The sequence below is a fragment of the Lepidochelys olivacea genome (genome assembly GCF_965140295.1).
Source record: "Lepidochelys olivacea isolate rLepOli2 genome assembly, chromosome: 11".
Taxonomy (NCBI): Eukaryota; Metazoa; Chordata; order Testudines; family Cheloniidae; genus Lepidochelys; species Lepidochelys olivacea.
The window spans coordinates 47,202,469-47,221,492 of NC_140421.1; the positions used below are offsets into that span (position 1 = coordinate 47,202,469).

Here is a 19,024-nt window from a genome sequence, read left to right on the forward strand (position 1 = left end):
GGCTTGCCTTAAAGCCAAAACACTGAGTTAAATTCTGCTTTCATATATATTGATGTAAATCCTAAATAACTTCATTGAAGACTATGTACGCTAGACGTACGTCAGGACAGCTGAGCTCAAAATTTTGCTCTATGCATTTTTATGGACACCACAAGTGGCAGATATAAGATATAACTGAAAATACAAAAAAGAGTGTGGCTTCAGAAGCATAACAGAACTATAACTGTATAGTCATATCTGGAAAGAGATCAAAACTTCACTGCTTCATTGGCTATTCTAAAATCTAAATACAACAGTAATACCCTTTATTTCTGCTCTCTCCAATGTATATTCCTTTGTACTTCAGAGGAAAATTAAATATTATATGTGAATAACTATCTAACAACTCTTATGTATAAATCAGCTATGCAAGATAGTTTAAATAAGGTGCTGAATATTCTCGCCATTGGATTACTCATATGGATAAAATTAAACTCTTGCTTAAGTTCTTTGCTGGATGAGGGACAGAACAGGACGTTACAGGATCAAGCCATAAATGTGTGTCAGTGTTTATTAATTGCCAGAAATATAATAAAACAAGGCTAAAACCCATTTCAAGAGAGCTAATCCTGACTCTGTGAAAACATTTGAGGGATATACCAAGGCATAAAACCCTACTACCAGCAATCCTTTGCATGAAGGTACTTAATCATTGTTTCTGTAGTAGGTAATTAAACTCCCACCTGCTGTGGATATAGAGGAGAATGCTTTTGTCTGTAAAAGTACTGCTGTGGCTAGTGTCTTTTTTCTGTTTCTTAAACAGCTATTAAGCAGTTTTACAAAGCAATGTATGTGAATGTTAATAGAAGTTTCCCCAGATAAACATAATTTAATAATAAAACTATGGGCGTTAGCAAGCTCCAAACAATGTTAGGAAAATTTTTAAGAATAAAATTGATGTAAAAGTTTGTTCAGAGGACGTTAAACGTCTGCATGCATGTATGTATCTTCTGTTGTATTCTTGCAACTATATCCAAAAATTCAGCCAGTTTTATAATGGTAAACTCTTTGGAAAACAAAATATATCCTACTATAAATACTGAAGTTGTATTCTCTGAACGTTGACACTTTTCCTCATCTCCTATAGTTTTTTCTTACTTATTTATTGTTAAACCAGGAGCCACCTCAGCCCCATCAAACAAGAAAGGAAGTTCTGGCTAAAAATTGCCCACATAAAAACCATTAAATCTCCATGACACAAAAGGTTGGCGCATAGTTCTTTTCTAAGTGCTAATGGCAGTCCTTGGTTTTTTGTCTGATCTTACTTTTTGTTGTTGTTAGATATCAAGTTTTGAAGGCTTATGTTGCATTCATTACTGCCTTAATCTTCCATAGGATGATATAAAGCCAGAACTCCTACAAGCACTTTAATGTGAACCCTGTAAGTGGGTTCTCACCCCCACATTAGATTCAGCAAATTCATGTCTGTATTTTTTGTTTGTTTATAGTAAAAGCCCCTGGTTGCTGGGCACTTTCTGGACATTCAGGAAGGTCAGCCTGCTGGGAGGAACTCACAGCCTAAGGACAAGGTGAGGGAGGTCATATCCTGGAATCCACATGGCTACAACTACACTGCATAGCCTAAGGAGACAGACAAGGAAAACAAATTTTTGTTATTTTAATAGAAATCATCAAGAACCACTTTGTTTAGACTAGAATTAGATTCTATTGAGCTACTCTATGGGACTATGTGAAGGCCTCCAATGGGAACAAACAAACAATCATCAAGTGCAATATTCTTCTTACCAGTTTCCATTGACACCTGTCTAACCTGAACATTTTCTCTCAAAAATGACATTTTAAGCTCTGGATTAGGGAGAAAAGACTTGCATGCATTTTCCATGTTTCTATCATAGTTCAGACTGGATATAAGAAAACAAAGCTAAGGATGTACAGCAGGCTAGGACTAGCAGCATCACCAGGGGCATGATCACCATATCAGTACTAAGGTTTGGCATTAGTGTGAGAAATTGAGCACTCTACCAAGCCCTAGGGTGGGGTGGAGATGTCCTGGTTAAAGCTGATTTAAATGTAAGCCGAAATCCAAGTACCAAAAGGGAAAGAATCACTCATCTTGCAAGGCTGAAAACAAACGTAACTCTAGCTGTCCAAAAGCTAAATCCAGCTGCTGGGACTTATATCTATCTGCCCTGTCTTGCTCAGGAAGATAATTCTGGAGAGTAGATTCCTCAAGACAATATTCCTTTTGGCTCAAGGTCCAGAATCCTCTCCCTAGTTTCCCAGGGTTATTAGCTACAGTTTCTTCAGTTCCCTGCTCTCACTAGGAACATTGCCTCTCCTTTGCTTTAGGTATTGGGAATAGGTTTTGTTGGGGAATTGCTGGGGACTGCCCCTGGTGAATCAAGGGCTGCTGCTTTCTTTCCTAATGATGGAAGGTGCAGCCATTCTGAGTGAGCAAAAAGATGATCCTTAGACACAGTGCACAAAGAACTCTGGCAAGAAACACAACATAGTGCCTTTTCCCTGTCTTGATTTAGATTTTGCATTGCTATCACCATAGCTGAAGTGGATGCAAGGTGGTAGTTGCTAGCCAGCCACCAGAACTGCCTGTCTGCACATCTCACTTACCTACAAAAGGGAAAAAAATGTAACCGAAGATAATATAATTGCTGAGCTACAGATCCATGGGAAGAGAGTGAAATTCTTATGATTCCATAGGCTGCCATTTTGCCTGTCTCTGCCTCCCTCCCACCAAGCCACAGAAGTTACCTTTTCTAATCCAATTTTTGGTTAAAGAGATTACAAAATGTAAAAATAGACCTTTGAAGTAATTTTCAGATACACTTTTAAAATTTAGAGGGTTTAGCAATTCATATGTTTTTAGTTTTTGTCTTCCCATACATTTTAAAATCCTTCCATTAAGAAAAACAAAATCTCATGAAGGGGCAAAATTTGACAGAAAACGGAAGTCTTGTATAGGTAGAACAAGCTGCGTCACACCAACATGCCTCAGCCACAAATTAGAAGAGACTCCCTTTGTGGGTTAGGAAGCCAATGTACCAGAAGGTGAAAATATAAATACTATCTTTGCAAGTGACTGTCTAATATTACGTAAGAGAGGTAGAATTGTTCTGGAAGTACTCTTGAGGTTTACAAGGCATAATTTAAACCTTCTTGTATGGATCACTGGAAAAAGTAAAAGAAAATACAAATTCAAAATAAGGCTGTAAAAATAGCCATTAGACTTCCATGCTATATAGCACTACAGTATTTACACAGGGCCTGATCCTGTTCCCGCTCATGTCAAAAACAGTACTACTGACTTCAAAGTTGACAGGATTGGGTCCATATAATTTCTATTAATATTGTAAGAAAACATATTTCCATTCTTTGATTAAACTTAATTTGAGTCACTTTTTAGGAGTTTTAAGGAAAAAATGTTCAAGTTGAACATTTTTTAAAGAGAAAAGTATCAAACTTCACATTAGGAACCATTTGTATGAAAAAATCTATGAGTTTAAAGCACAGCAGTTCTGTCATTCTTGCAAATACAGAAGGTTGACATTTAAGAGAAAATGATCTGAGAAGCCTTTAATGTTTATTTTGGGCGGCCGGGGGAGGGGGGGGGGAGTTAGGCCTGCATAAGAGAGTTATGGATTACTATCTATTCAATTATCAATAAAGAATATTAAATTTAAAATTACTAAAGGTAATTTTTGAAAACAAAAGAAATAATCACACTACAGGCGCCAAGTTTTAGAACAGAACTAATCTGTTTGGTCCAAATATGTACCTGAAAACGGGGTAATAAATTTAATACAACCTAAAATTTTACCAGCAGGCATTCTATAAATTAACTAAAATTGTACCTACGGGAGCTTTCAAAGGGGGTAGTTCAAAGCACTCTAGGGAACTTTTAGTGCATGGCAGCAGGGTCCATGGGACAATAGGCTAGTACAGGGTAGATTTACACCCCAGCTTGTTGTGAACTAAGTCCTTGTTTAGACAAGCCCTACGTGATTATTATTAGATACCTCATAGTATAAAGCAAAACTAATACCAAACTTACCCATCAAATGCATGGAGTTCACATTCCTTTAGCAATGAGAGAGCATGTCCTTCATATTCAGTTACTATGAAAGATATTTTAATAATTAAAATACTGAAAGTTTTAAGAACTAACTTCAAACAACTTTTTTTTATCACTCTATGAAAATAAAGTAATAAGTCAGAATTTATTTTTGCTTATATTTTGATCATTAAATGCATTAAAAGTATTAAATGGCTTGAAAGTTTAACAACTTTATAAACAAACAAAAAGGTCAAAATCATACTCTATTACATAAATTATTTGGTGGTGTCTAATACATAGCCAGTTTCTAATTTAAAGCTGGTGTTTTCAGATTCATAGGATGAGCAATATTTGTTCACAGGTCAAAAATACAAGTTTCTGTAATGGCACATTTGGCATATTATCGGAAAAGTTCAAGTCTATCATCAGATAGAAGTAAATTATCTAAATACTAACCACATTCAATTGACCATGTTAGAATATGCAAGCTGCTTAACTAAGAATCTGAGTTAAACATAGAAATATGAAATAAAATCAAATACCAGTGACGACAGAATATAACACGAAGAGCAAGGTGGCACAAGTATACACCAGAGTCTGGTAGCCTCTGGAGGAAATGAATCTGTCACTCTATATTGCTGTCTCTGTGATTGTTGATGCCCTGTGTAGTACTGAAAATGCCAATGAAGACAGGATAAACTAGTATACTACAGATGGCACAAAGAATCATAACCACATTTAGCATTTTCCAGGGCAGCTTTGCCAGAAGAGACAGCCCAGCTGCATCCACCCATCAAAGATTTCTGCTGACTGACATGACACTTGCAGATGGATTTTTTGTGTAAGAATGTGCATCATGATATGCAAGATTACATTAATCTTTCATGCTTGTCTGTCCCTGGTGCTAGTACAGTTCAAGCTTTTTCTTCAGTGTTTCTGGATATTGCTAAAATTATTAGTTTTGGTGTCTAAAATAATGATTCCATATCCACAGTATTATCTACCCCAACATTATAATTGTAATATTTCTATTGACCACTCAGATGCTGCTGACACGAATGGAAAGCTTCGAACTAATAAGTATATTTAATATTTGTACTCGTCAATATTTATTTAATTTGAAAGAGATATAGAAAGCGATGTAATTTGCAGTCATTAATTACATATTACAATACATTTTTCATAATAGTTACGACAACAGAATGAACATCTTCAGAGAACTATCATTCAGCATTGCTAATGAATTTCCACAGTAATAAGTTCCTGTAACTATAAACTAGGTTAGCATACCAGGGGAGAATTTGAAGCAGTATGCTATCTTGAAATCAAAGTTAGTGAATTACAATTTTGCTGCTGAAGCATATATATTGTTACATGACCACAAACAGTTTTCTAGCATTGTTTACAATATTAGCTTCACAAGAAGTATTCTTAGGTGGATGAAAAGCTTAATATTAAGGCACTGGTGCATTCAGCTTCTTTGTTCTTCCAGGTGGGAATTTAAATCCCCTCAACAACAGCTATAGTACATAAAAAATAAAAGTGACTAACATAACACAGTTTGCAAATACATTGCTTTTGATGTGAGGATGTAAAAAAGGCTAAAACATATCATTAGTATTTCATGGTGATAAAAAAAATCCTCCTCTGCAACCATATGGTTGATAATGGGCTACACCAGAATTTTTTAAATGAACATTGCAACTTTTAAACAACTTATTATGACAGTACTGGGAAAAAATAAAAATGGTATGCTTGCTATGCTAAATTAGATTTTTTTCTTTTTTTTTTTCTTTTGATTTGTTAAAATGTACTCAGAGGCTTCTTAGTGTAATATACATCCATTCACAAGGAAATCAACTCACAAAGAGCTTACACAAAACACACACAGCACACACGACTCAATACATTGAAGCCACCTCTTTCAGTCAAACATATGGATGAATAAAAAGACCATGAAGCACACGCTGAAGAATGAGAAATTTTGTTTATTGTTGAACCAGTGAGGGAAGTGAATTTCAGCGCTAGTGTCCCTTTCTAAGAACACAGTTCTCTTTTCCCCCCTCTAGGGTTCAAATCAGGGAACAATATGTAAACCCTGCCGGTCTCAACTCTCGTGATGATGCATAAAGAGGAGAATTTCCAAGATACCTAAAAGCTTAATCAAACCACTTATGGAAGTGGTTTAAGATTTAAAGATGCAGTGTACCAAGAAAAGAATACCTAATCACTATCAAGAACCAAAAGCTGTGGAACACTGTTCATAAGGAAACTACACATGCCTCTGAACTCATTAGCTGTCATGTGATAGTGCTCTTCTTCGGTGAACTTTACTAAGAGTGCATCTGAGCAAACTAATCACTGGATCATGCAGCAAAACCTAGATTTGATGCCTGACGGCTCCCCAACATTCAGCTCCTATTTTAAAGCACATATTCATAGCTAGCAGAGCCCCATAACTCAAGTAGCCAACAAGAAACTAAGGGTTCAAGAACAACCCCTACAACTAAGATAAAAGCAAAAAAAGACAGTGAGCAAATCGTTTTGGCCTTTCAATATGTGGGACAGTTCAGCATGACATGTATAAATACTGGGTCCTTAGCCACAGACTAAACCCAATAGGATTACAACTGCTAATGTAGAGCAACAGATTAACTGGTGCTAATACTTGAAGAAAAAAAGCTAAAGTCCTTGGACAAACTTTATTTACTTTACAATCAATAACAAGTGCAAGTTTTCAGTTGTATTGGACTCTCAACTACCCTCTGGGGGCCCTAAGTAGGAATATTTTTCCCCCGCCCCCAACACATACTTGTCATTGCAAGTAAAAGGGGCTTGAGCTGCTTGAGGCCCTAAGCAATTGCTTAGTCTGCTTATGCCTAGCGCTGGCTCTGACTCTCAGTACATAGGTTTCTTACTATGTAATTTTATACAAGTCCTACCAATGTGTTATTTTACAGTTTGCTCTGCACCTAAACGTTATAACAATGTATCAATTTTAAATGATTTGACACTATAATACTAACCTTTCCCAGAAAAGGCTGATAAAGAAAAGAGTAAGATAATGAGCAGTGGTATATGTTACATTGCAATTTACTCATTTACCTATATCACATTCTCAAGCATGTGTGTGATATAGTAGCAAAGAGGTTAGTATCTCTCTCTCTCTCTCACACGCACACACAGATTCCTAAAAATACATTACTATATAACATATAGTAGTATTACTATATAAAATATATTACTACAGAAATTAGAATTAAAGGTAATCTCTGGTGTGCTATAATATATGGAAGAAAAACACTAATTTAATATTAGTATTATAAATAGCAAGGCATAAAATATCCAAATTTTTGAGGAAAGTTTTGTATTATCGTTTTCCAATAGCAAAAATGTTGAATACCTACAGTTATAGGTATTGCCAGCTACTTTCCTGTATTCTGTTCTATACATCAGAACTCTCTACAACCATTCTGAAAAGATTATTAAAATATTTTGTATTGTTTGGGGGTGGGAGAGAAAACAAAAGATATATAAAAATATTATGATTTTTACTGTACTAACTAGCCACATTCTTATGTCACTTCAGAAGTTCATGTTCACTGTATGACACTTTTGAACAATGCATTTTAAGTTTTAAAGATGAATGTATGTAGCTGTTAATTTACAATGAATTCAAACTGAATTCTTAGGATAGAGGATTCTTTGAAGATTTCAGAAAAAAATGTTTATTCTAAGTACCCAATATTACAGTATGTTTGTGAACTGTGGCATATAACCTTACTGCCTGACAAAATCCAAAGTCATTATTTGAAAGGACATTAACATTGCTATTAGTGAGGTACCTAAACTTCTGAAAAGAGTACAAGTGAACACTACCAAAGCTTTTATTCATTCCCAATTAAAACTGTTTTAAATGTACAAATAAATGTGTATTTCTATACTAACATTTATAGAATTGTCATGTAATTTTCCCAGTTTACCTGTAGGAGGAGTGTTAGGCAACTAATAAACCTTGCAATGCCCTGGATATTGCCAAAGTAGAACTGCCTTCAGAATAATATGTTGAATATGTTTTTAGTTAGTTCAGACAGCATTTTATATAATAAAAAAATCAGAAAATAATTTAAAACTATTTTTGTTAGTAAGAGAAACAGGTGGTTAATGTCATTACAACGATGCTTAGTTTAATTTCCTATTAACTATCTACAAAAGTTTTTATATAAACTTAGCTATTGGCAGGTTATTTGGTTTATAGAAAGAACTCCATTAGCTACTGCACAAACAGTGTTAACAGACAAATGATAATATTATCCTTTTAAAAAGTTAAAACATACCCTCCATTTATTTGCATTTTTTAAAAAAGCAACTGAGGCAGAAACCAGCTAAATGAAAGATGGTTAGTCTTACTTGTGCACATTAAATGATTAAAAATATTCACAGTGACTCTTTATTATTGTCATACCTTGGTATTTCAGTATATCTGTTATAGATTATACAAATGTTAAATGATAAAACTTATATAAAGCTGGAGATTTTTTCCTTAAAATTTGAAACAAAGAAAAGTCAAAATGCTATTGTTAACTGACTCATTACCAGTATACAAGAAAATTAGTTTCTATTCATCTATGTGTGTTTCCATGTCTCACCTCCTATTTCTTTAGTTGAACTTATATTACAAACATTATTTTTAAAACATATACAAATATTGGCACTAACATCATACACAAACAGAACCACATTATTCTTCTATTATATTCTTTTGCCTAACTTTTCAGCCTGCTCCTATCAGTCTTGCATGTGCAATCTCAGTGAAATCATGGGACTACTCACATGAGTAACCACTGCCTGATAAGGCCATCTGTCTGTATTTTGTCTAATCTGGGGAGTGATCCTGTTTTCATTAACTTTAATAGGAGCAGGTTTGGGCTTAAATTGTAAGCTCTTTGGTGCAGTAACCTGTCCTTTTACATGTGCATAAGGTATGAAACATATTAATAGTGACATATTAAAAAGAATTAACATCTGAAAATATAAAATTGTTTGGAGTATGAAACTTTTTAATCCCACCTGCCTGTAAATTTGCTCTCTTCTGACTGACAGCACAGATTCTGGGTTTCTCTCTCTCCCTTCTAGAACAAATAGGCAGAAAAAATGGCCGATCAGATTGATGGATTTTTACTCCCTGTAGCAGTGACTTCTCTACACTATCCATATGATTCCTTCTGAAATGAAATAAATCCAGTTAAGTTTCTGTATCTCCCTACTGTGGAAGAAATAAAACATCTCCTTTCCTGTCAGGAATCAAATTCCTTTATAGCACTATTTGTGCTGAATCAAATTTACATGTAAATAGGATTAGAATTGTCCTTCCATGCCTGGACTTTCAACACCACACATATTGGGCTCTTAATAGTAATATCTTAGAAGACATCTGAGGAGGGAACAAACAGGAAACATGACTGACAACTATTTTGGGGGAATAACAGGAATTTGTCTACTGTTGTAGTTCCTCTGAAGCTATGCTTACTAGCCTATAATTGCCTGGATCACCTCTGGAGCTTTTTTAAAAATTGGCATCCAGTCATCTACTACAGAAGCTGATTTAAGTGATAGGTTTCAGAGTAGCAGCCGTGTTAGTCTGTATTCGCAAAAAGAAAAGGAGGACTTGTGGCACCTTAGAGACTAACCAATTTATTTAAGCATAAGCTTTCGTGAGCTACTGCTCACTTAATCAGATGCTCCGATGAAGTGAGCTGTAGCTCACGGAAGCTTATGCTTAAATAAATTTGTTAGTCTCTAAGGTGCCACAAGTCCTCCTTTTCTTTTTGCATATACCACAGATAGTGGTTCTGCAATTTTATATTTGAGTTCCTTCAGAACTCTTAGATAAATATCATCTGGTCCTGATGACTTATTACTGTTTAATTTATCAATTTGTTCCAAAATCTCCTTTATTAACACCTCCATCTGGGACAGTTTCTCAGATCTGTCACCTAAAAAGAATGGTTCAGTTGTGGGAATCTCCCTCACATCCTCTGCAATTCGCCCTGGTCTACACTAGGACTTTAGGTCGAATTTAGCAGCGTTAAATCGATGTAAACCTGCATCCGTCCACACGATGAAGCCCTTTATTTCGACTTAAAGGGCTCTTAAAATCATTTTCCACCCCTGACAAGTGGATTAGCGCTTAAATCGGCCTTGCCGGGTCGAATTTGGGGTACTGTGGACACAATTCGACGGTATTGGCCTCCGGGAGCTATCCCAGAGTGCTCCATTGTGACCGCTCTGGACAGCACTCTCAACTCAGATGCACTGGCCAGGTAGACAGGAAAAGAACTGCGAACTTTTGAATCTCATTTCCTGTTTGGCCAGCGTGGTAAGCTGCAGGTGACCATGCAGAGCTCATCAGCAGAGGTGACCATGATGAAGTCCCAGAATCGCAAAAGAGCTCCAGCATGGACTGAACGGGAGGTACGGGATCTGATCGCTGTATGGGGAGAGGAATCTGTGCTATCAGAACTCAGTTCCAGTTTTTGAAATGCCAAAACCTTTGTCAAAATCTCCCAGGGCATGAAGGACAGAGGCCATAACAGGGATCCGAAGCAGTGCCACGTGAAACTTAAGGAGCTGAGGCAAGCCTACCAGAAAACCAGAGAGGCGAACCGCCGCTCCGGGTCAGAGCCCCAAACATGCCGCTTCTATGATGAGCTGCATGCCATTTTAGGGGATTCAGCCACCACTACCCCAGCCGTGTTGTTTGACTCCTTCAATGGAGATGGAGGCAACACGGAAGCAGGTTTTGGGGACGAAGAAGATGATGATGATGAGGTTGTAGATAGCTCACAGCAAGCAAGCGGAGAAACCGCTTTTCCCGACAGCCAGGAACTGTTTCTCACCCTGGACCTGGAGCCAGTACCCCCCGAACCCACCCAAGGCTGCCTCCTGGACCCGGCAGGCGGAGAAGGGACCTCCGGTGAGTGTACCTTTTAAAATACTATACATGGTTTAAAAGCAAGCATGTGAAAGGATTAATTTGCCCTGGCATTCATGGCTTTCCTGGATGTACTCCCAAAGCCTTTGCAAAAGGTTTCTGGGGAGGGCAGCCTTATTGCGTCCTTCATGGTAGGACACTTTACCACTCCAGGCCAGTAACAGGTACTCGGGAATCATTGTACAACAAAGCATTGCAGTGTATGTTTGCTGGCATTCAAACAACATCCGTTCTTTATCTCTCTGTGTTATCCTCAGGAGAGTGAGATATCATTCATGGTCACCTGGTTGAAATAGAGAACTTTCCTTCAGGGGACACTCAGAGGAGCCCATTCCTGCTGGGCTGTTTGCCTGTGGCTAAACAGAAATGTTCCCCGCTGTTAGCCACAGGGAGGGGGGAGGATTGAGGGGGTAGCCACACGGTGGGGGGAGGCAAAATGCGACCTTGTAACGAAAGCAAATGTGCTATGTATGTAATGTTAACAGCAAGGTTTACCCTGAAAGAGTGTAGCCACTGTTTTATAAAATGTGTCTTTTTAAATACCGCTGTCCCTTTTTTTTTCCTCCACCAGCTGCATGTGTGTCAATGATCACAGGATCTTCTCCTTCCCAGAGGCTAGTGAAGATTAGAAAGAAAAAAAACGCACTCATGATGAAATGTTCTCTGAGCTCATGCTGTCCTCCCACACTGACAGAACACAGAAGAATGCGTGGAGGCAAATAATGTCAGAGTGCAGGAAAGCACAAAATGACCGGGAGGAGAGGTGGCGGGCTGAAGAGAGCAAGTGGCTGGCTGAAGACAGGGCTGAAGCTCAAATGTGGCGGCAGCGTGATGAGAGGAGGCAGGATTCAATGCTGAGGCTGCTGGAGGATCAAACCAGTATGCTCCAGTGTATGGTTGAGCTGCAGCAAAGGCAGCTGGAGCACAGACTGCCACTACAGCCCCTGTGTAACCAACCGCCCTCCTCCCCAAGTTCCATAGCCTCCACACTCAGACGCCCAAGAACGCGGTGGGGGGGCCTCCAGCCAACCAGCCACTCCGCCACAGAGGATTGCCCAAAAAAAAGAAGGCTGGCATCCAATAAATTTTAAAGTTGTAAACTTTTAAAGTGTTGTGTGGCATTTTCCTTCCCTCCTCCACCACCCCTCCTGGGCTACCTTGGTAGTCATCCCCCTATTTGTGTGATGAATGAATAAAGAATGCATGGATGTGAAGCAACAATGACTTTATTGCCTCTGCAAGCGGTGATCAAAGGGAGGAGGGCAGGGTGGTTAACTTACAGGGAAGTAGAGAGAACCAAGGGGCGGCGGGTTTCATCAAGGAGAAACAAAGAACTTTCACACCGTAGCCTGGCCAGTCATGAAACTGGTTTTCAAAGCTTCTCTGGTGCGTACCGCGCCCTCCTGTGCTCTTCTAACTGCCCTGGTGTGAGGCAATTTGCCTCAACCTCCCACCCCGCCATAAACGTCTCCCCCTTACTCTCACAGATATTGTGGAGCACACAGCAAGCAGTAATAACAATGGGAATATTGGTTTCGCTGAGGTCTAAGCAAGTCAGTAAACTGCGCCAGCATGCCTTTAAACGTCCAAATGCACATTCTACCACCATTCTGCACTTGCTCAGCCTGTAGTTGAACAGCTCCTGACTACTGTCCAGGCTGCCTGTGTACAGCTTCATGAGCCATGGCATTAAGGGGTAGGCTGGGTCCCCAAGGATACATATAGGCATTTCAACATCCCCAACAGTTATTTTCTGGTCTGGGAATAAAGTCCCTTCCTGCAGCTTTTGAAACAGACCAGAGTTCCTGAAGATGCGAGCGTCATGTACCTTTCCTGGCCATCCCACATTGATGTTGGTGAAATGTCCCTTGTGATCCACCAGAGCTTGCAGCACTATTGAAAAGTACCCCTTGCGGTTTATGTACTCGCAGGCTTGGTGCTCCGGTGCCAAGATAGGGATATGGGTTCCGTCTATGGCCCCACCCAGTTAGGGAATCCCATTGCAGCAAAGCCATCTACTATGACCTGCACATTTCCCAGGGTCACTACCCTTGATATCAGCAGATCTTTGATTGCGTGGGCTACTTACATCACAGCAGCCCCCACAGTAGATTTGCCCACTCCAAATTGATTCCCAACTGACCGGTAGCTGTCTGGCGTTGCAAGCTTCCACAGGGCTATCGCCACTCGCTTCTCAACTGTGAGGGCTGCTCTCATCTTGGTATTCATGCGCTTCAGGGCAGGGGAAAGCAAGTCACAAAGTTCCATGAAAGTGCCCTTACGCATGCGAAAGTTTCGCAGCCACTGGGAATCATCCCAGACCTGCAACACTATGTGGTCCCACCAGTCTGTGCTTGTTTCCTGAGCCCAGAATCGGCGTTCCACAGCATGAACCTGCCCCATTAGCACCATGATGCATACATTGGCAGGGCCCATGCTTTCAGAGAAATCTGTGTCCATGTCCTGATCACTCACGCGACCGCGCTGACGTCGCCTACTCGCCCGGTATCGCTCTGCCAGGTTCTGGTGCTGCATATACTGCTGGATAATGCGTGTGGTATTTAATGTGCTCCTAATTGCCAAAGTGAGCTGAGCGGCCTCCATGCTTGCCTTGGTATGGTGTCCGCACAGAAAAAAGGCGCAGAACGATTGTCTGCCATGGTTCTGATGGAGGGAGGGGCGACTGATGACACGGCTTACAGGGTTGGCTTCAGGGAGCTAAAATCAACAAAGGGGATGGCTTTACATCAAGGAGTATTTCAGGCAGGACTTCACGGAGGGTTCCAGTAAGAGATGGTGCACCTAAGTTATTGTTCTTATTGGAACACGGAGGTTAGTCTGGCCTCTGATTGATACATGGCTAGATTTACCTCGCTGCACCTTCTCTGTGAGTGACTGCAGTGTGACCTAGAGGAATGAGTCCCCTAGATGGGGGGGGAAGCAATGAGTACAAAACAAATCTGGTCTATTTCTTGTTTTGATCCACTCCATCTATCTTTTACATCTTTGGCTGGCAGCAGACGGTGCAGAAGGACTGCATGCCATCCACATCTCAGGGCTACTCGGCAGAAGATGGTACAATACGACTGCTAGCAATCCTCATCTCTTGCCTGCTCACCATAAGATGGTTCAATAGGACTGACTGCAAGACTAAAGAGAATGACTTGATCAAGTCACTCCAAATTTAGTCCCTGCGCCCATGTCTGCCCAGGGGCTCCTGGCCGACGTGGCCAGGAGCACCTCGGACATGACGAGGACGGCTACCAGTCCTATTGCACCGTCTGCTGCCACAAGGCAAGGGGTTGCTGCTACTGTGTAGCAATGCAGTACCACGTCTGCCATCACCCAGGAGACATATGGTGACGGTTACCTGAGCGGGCTCCATGCTTGCCATGGTATGGCGTCTGCACAGGTAACTCAGGAAAAAAGGCGCAAAACGATTGTCTGCCCTTGCTTTCACGGAAGGAGGGAGGGAACGGGGGCCTGACGATATGTACCCAGAACCACCCGTGACAATGTTTTAGCCCCATCAGGCATTGGGATCTCAACCCAGAATTACAATGGGCAGCGGAGACTGCGGGAACTGTGGGATAGCTACCCTCAGTGCAACGCTCTGGAAGTCGACTCTAGCCTCGGTACTGTGAAAGCACTCCACCGAGTTAATGCACTTAATGCACTTAGAGCATTTTCTGTGGGGACACACACACTCGAATATATAAAACCGATTTCTAAAAAAACGACTTCTATAAATTCAACCTAATTTCGTAGTGTAGACATACCCGAAGACTGATGCACAGAATTCATTTAGCTTCTTTGCAATGGCTTTGTCTTCCCTGAGTGCTTCTTTAGCACCTCAATTATCCAGTGGCCTCACTGATTGTTTGGCAGACTTCCTGCTTCTGCTGTACTTTAAAAAAACTGCAGTTAGTTTTTGAGTCTTTTGCTAGTTGCTCTTCAAATTCTTTTTTTGGCCTGCCTAATTATACTTTTACACTTCACTTGCCAGAGTTTATGCTCCTTTTTATCTTCCTTGGTAGGACCTGACTTCAAATTTTTAAAGGATGCCTTTTTTCCCCTAACCACCTTTTTACTCTGTTCTTTAGCCATGGTGGCATTCTTTGATCCTCTTACTAATTTTTAAATTTGGGATAAACATTTAATTTGAGCCTCTGTTGTGGTTTCCATGCAGCTTGCAGGCATTTCACCTTTGTGACTGTTCCTTTTAATTTCTGTTTAACTAGCTTCCTCATTTTTCTTTAGTTACCCTTTCTGAAGTTAAATGCTACTTTGGTGGGCTTCTTTGGTATTTCCCCCCTCCCTGCCCCACAAGATATTAAATTTAATTATATTATGGTTACTATTACCTAGTGGTTCATCTATATCCAACTCTTGGACCAGATCCTGTGCTCCACTTAGGACTAAATCTAGAATTCCAGGACTAGCCACTGCAAGAAGCAGTCATTAATGGTGTCTAGAAACTTTATTTCTGCATCCCTAGCACGTGTCTCAGGACAGAAGTTAGATATAGTCAAAGGTTGTCTGAAAAGGAACTACAACAGGTATGACAACCTGTTTTTATGGAAAAGTAGGTAAGAGACAAGTGAGAAAGCTATGTTTTCCCTAGCCCTCCAGACATATGTGACAGTCAGTAGAAAAAGGAAAAAACTAAACTAATTCAGGTGAAATCCTGGTCTTAATAAAGTCAAGGGCAAAACTTCCCAAATATATTGTTTCCACACAGCCATGCTACAGAAATCAAGTACATAGTCAAAAAGTAAACTTATTGAGCAATAACTGGCAATTAGGAAGCAGGTGCAATTCTCTCAAGACTTACATTCCATAGCTCAAGGGTGTAACCTAGATTGAACTCTTTGGGGCAAAGACCATTTTTTTAATAAGTGCACAGAACCTCTACAATGGGGCCGAGATGCTGATTGGAACCTTGGATGCTATACAAATAATAAATACTTCTCTCACTAACAATTCTTAGTTCCTCTCTACTTTATAGAAAACATATTTGTAGATGGATTTAGAAGTACTGGTATCCTGAAAAAATATTCAAATAATTTTTTAGAGACTTAGTATAAAGAATCAAACTTCCTAGATCCAGTACAACAGGGGTCGGCAACCGGCGGCACACGAGCCAATTTTTACTGGCACACTGCTGCCAGCTGGGGTCCTGGCCGCCGGACCTGCTCAGCCTGCTGCCGGCCTGAGTGAACAGAACCCCTGGCCAGCAGCAGGCTGAGCGCGGCCGGTGGCTGGGACCCTGGCTGGCAGGAGCCAGTGGCCAGAAACCCAGACCGGCGGCAGTTCTGTCGGCCAGCCCCACTCAGCCCGCTGACGGGCGAAGTGAATGGAACCCCCTGGCTGGCAGGAGCCGGGTGAACCACTGCCAGCCTGGGGTTCTGTCCGCTACCCAGCTGAGCCCACTGACAGTCTGGGGTTCCAGCCACCAGCCCCTTGCCAGCCTGCTGCTGGCCTGGGATAACAGCGGCCAGCCCAGCTCACCTCGCTGCTGGTCTGGGCTTCCAGCCGCCCGGCCTGGGGTTCCAGCCACCCAGCCCTTTGCCAGCCTCTGGCCCTGCTCAGCCCTCCTGCCAGCTTGAGGTACCGGCAGCCAGCCCAGGGCTCTGCTCCTGGCCTGGGCCCAGCGCTCTGCAGCCCTTATCAAAAATTACACTACAATTAGCTTAAAAACTTGAAAACTTTGTATATTACAGTAATCGTTAAAAATGTATAATGTTAATAAATACATAGGTTTGATGAAACAAAGTAGTTGCACTTATGTGCCTGTGCTTAATTTGTGTTTTTCATGATTTACCTTCTAAAAACATCTTGCATGTCTCGCACCCCCAGAAAGGGCATCTTGCACCCTAGATTAAGAACCACTGCACTAAACTGATAATATCTGCATTTTAATTTAATTTTAAATGAAGGTTCTTAAACATTTTGAAAACCTTGTTTACTTTACATACAACAATAGATTAGTTCTATAATATAGATTTATAAAGAGAGACCTTCTAAAAATGTTAAAATGTATTACTGGCACGTGAAACCGTAAATTAGAGTGAATAAATGAAGACTCAGCACACCACTTCTGAAAGGTTGCCGACCCCTGCAATACAGGGTGGTTACAAATTAATTTAACCAGTTTCAGCAAACCTTCATTGATTTGGAGTGCTACTTTCTCTTGTAGCTCCAAGACATCAGATAATTTATGCATCTAACTGGGTAAAGCTACAAGCTACTCCATCCACTCTGTCCTGGAAGTCTTTGTGTCAGCTGGAAAAGAAGAGAAAGCTTTAAGACAACTACAGCAAGGGATGAAGCAGAGGGGTCACTATGACTGGTTTCTCCTCTTCCTGAGAGTGCATCCGATTCTAGATCAGGTAGTACCTCCTATCTAGAGGACTCAGGTGGAGGAGGCTAAAGAATCTCCACAGGATCCTTCATCTTCTTTGGAGGAGACTTCCCGGGAGGAGGACACCTATGCCTCTTTTCACTACCTTTCACTAAGAGACCACCGATGCAGAAGGCAGAGGATCATAGGGCCTCAATCTACAATACTTACACAAAAATATATTATGGATCTGTACAAGGAGACACCTGAAGCACCAGATTTTTTCCTATATTATGAATCAGGCTCGCCGGGATGTGGAATTGCAGCAGTGTGGGATGAAATCAGCTTATCAGAGCTAAGAAGTCCACCACATTAAATTTGGATCCAGCAGCAACTGTATACATCCTAGATCCTTTGAGAAAGAGAGCTTGAGCCAGACCCTGGGTTCCTAATTGTATCAACACACTTATCCACACTCTGCTGAGGGGAAGATAATTCCATAGAACATATTTGAAGGAACTAGTCTGACAAGTCCCCTGGCAGAAATAATTGAGGCTCTGCACAGATGACTGTTTCACATCATCCAACAGGGCTTCTATCAAGTCTCTGGAGAATGCTGGGTCAGGCGATTTGACTAGACAAGTCCAGCAAGCACCCCAGTGCAGACAAGTGATCTGACTACATCCAAGAAACCCTATAATTCTGAAAACTCCTAGGATTTGGAGATGCTTACCCCTCTGGGATACAGCCAGATCTAATGGCAATATCTTGCCAAATAACGGCTTTTTCTCCCCTGTGGCCTCTTGGAACTAATGGCTGAAACTATAAATCATTCTTTCCTTGACTTCATCTAAAGAACACTGATACCCTGAATGGAGTAATTTTCCTCAAGGCAGAAAAGGCACTTTTCATGCCTATCTGATGTAGGATATAATGCAGGGCAAGAGAAAAAACGTCATAAAATCTTTTTATTTGTTTAGACTTATGTGCAATATCTTGCACAACACCAAAAATGACCTAAATTTACCCCCAAATATTTGAGGAAACATTTGAAAAGTAAAAATAATAAAACAAACTTTTTGGCCTTCAAGCAAATACAACCTGCTCATCAGTGGGTGTCTATCCACTGGGCAGGACTGGCAGGAATATGGAAATGTAATAATGCAGCTTTTGCAGCATTAGTGTATGCTTGAAAACAATTTTGGAAAAAGTTACTACAGTACAGAAATTAAATTTGTGCTGGAAAAGTAATCAACACTTTAGCTAAGATTAAGATCCCAGGGTGCAGCCAGTTCAACCAGGCTAGAGACTGGAGAGAAATTCAGGGGACTGGGGAAGGAATCCTCTTCCCCACACAATAAAGTGCTTGCAGGAACACTCAGCAGAAGCTATTTTACCTCAATGCATCTAAAATCTCTTATGGGGAAGGAAGAATGGGAAGATCCACAGAGCAGCATGCCTCCCACTCCATGTACAGTACTTTATTGCAGAGGTGATTCATACATAAACAGTGTTCCATGCTATGTGGAATCTCTTTCTCCCCTAACCTCCCACACTTGTGAGGCTACAGAGAAGGGAACTGGATTTGCTCCATTGACTACAAAAAGGGGTTAGT

General features: G+C 40.6%; 1 protein-coding gene across 2 annotated transcripts in view; it reads right to left on the minus strand.

Annotated features, from left to right (window-relative positions):
* CERKL (CERK like autophagy regulator) overlaps positions 1 to 19,024 on the minus strand; it is a 96,924-nt gene that overhangs the window by 20,341 nt on the left and 57,559 nt on the right. For both annotated transcript variants that reach the window (XM_084642797.1, XM_084642796.1), the window contains exon 4: positions 4,070 to 4,133. In XM_084642797.1, the coding sequence (XP_084498923.1) occupies positions 4,070 to 4,133 (64 nt within the window). The remainder of the gene's footprint in view (positions 1 to 4,069; positions 4,134 to 19,024) is intronic.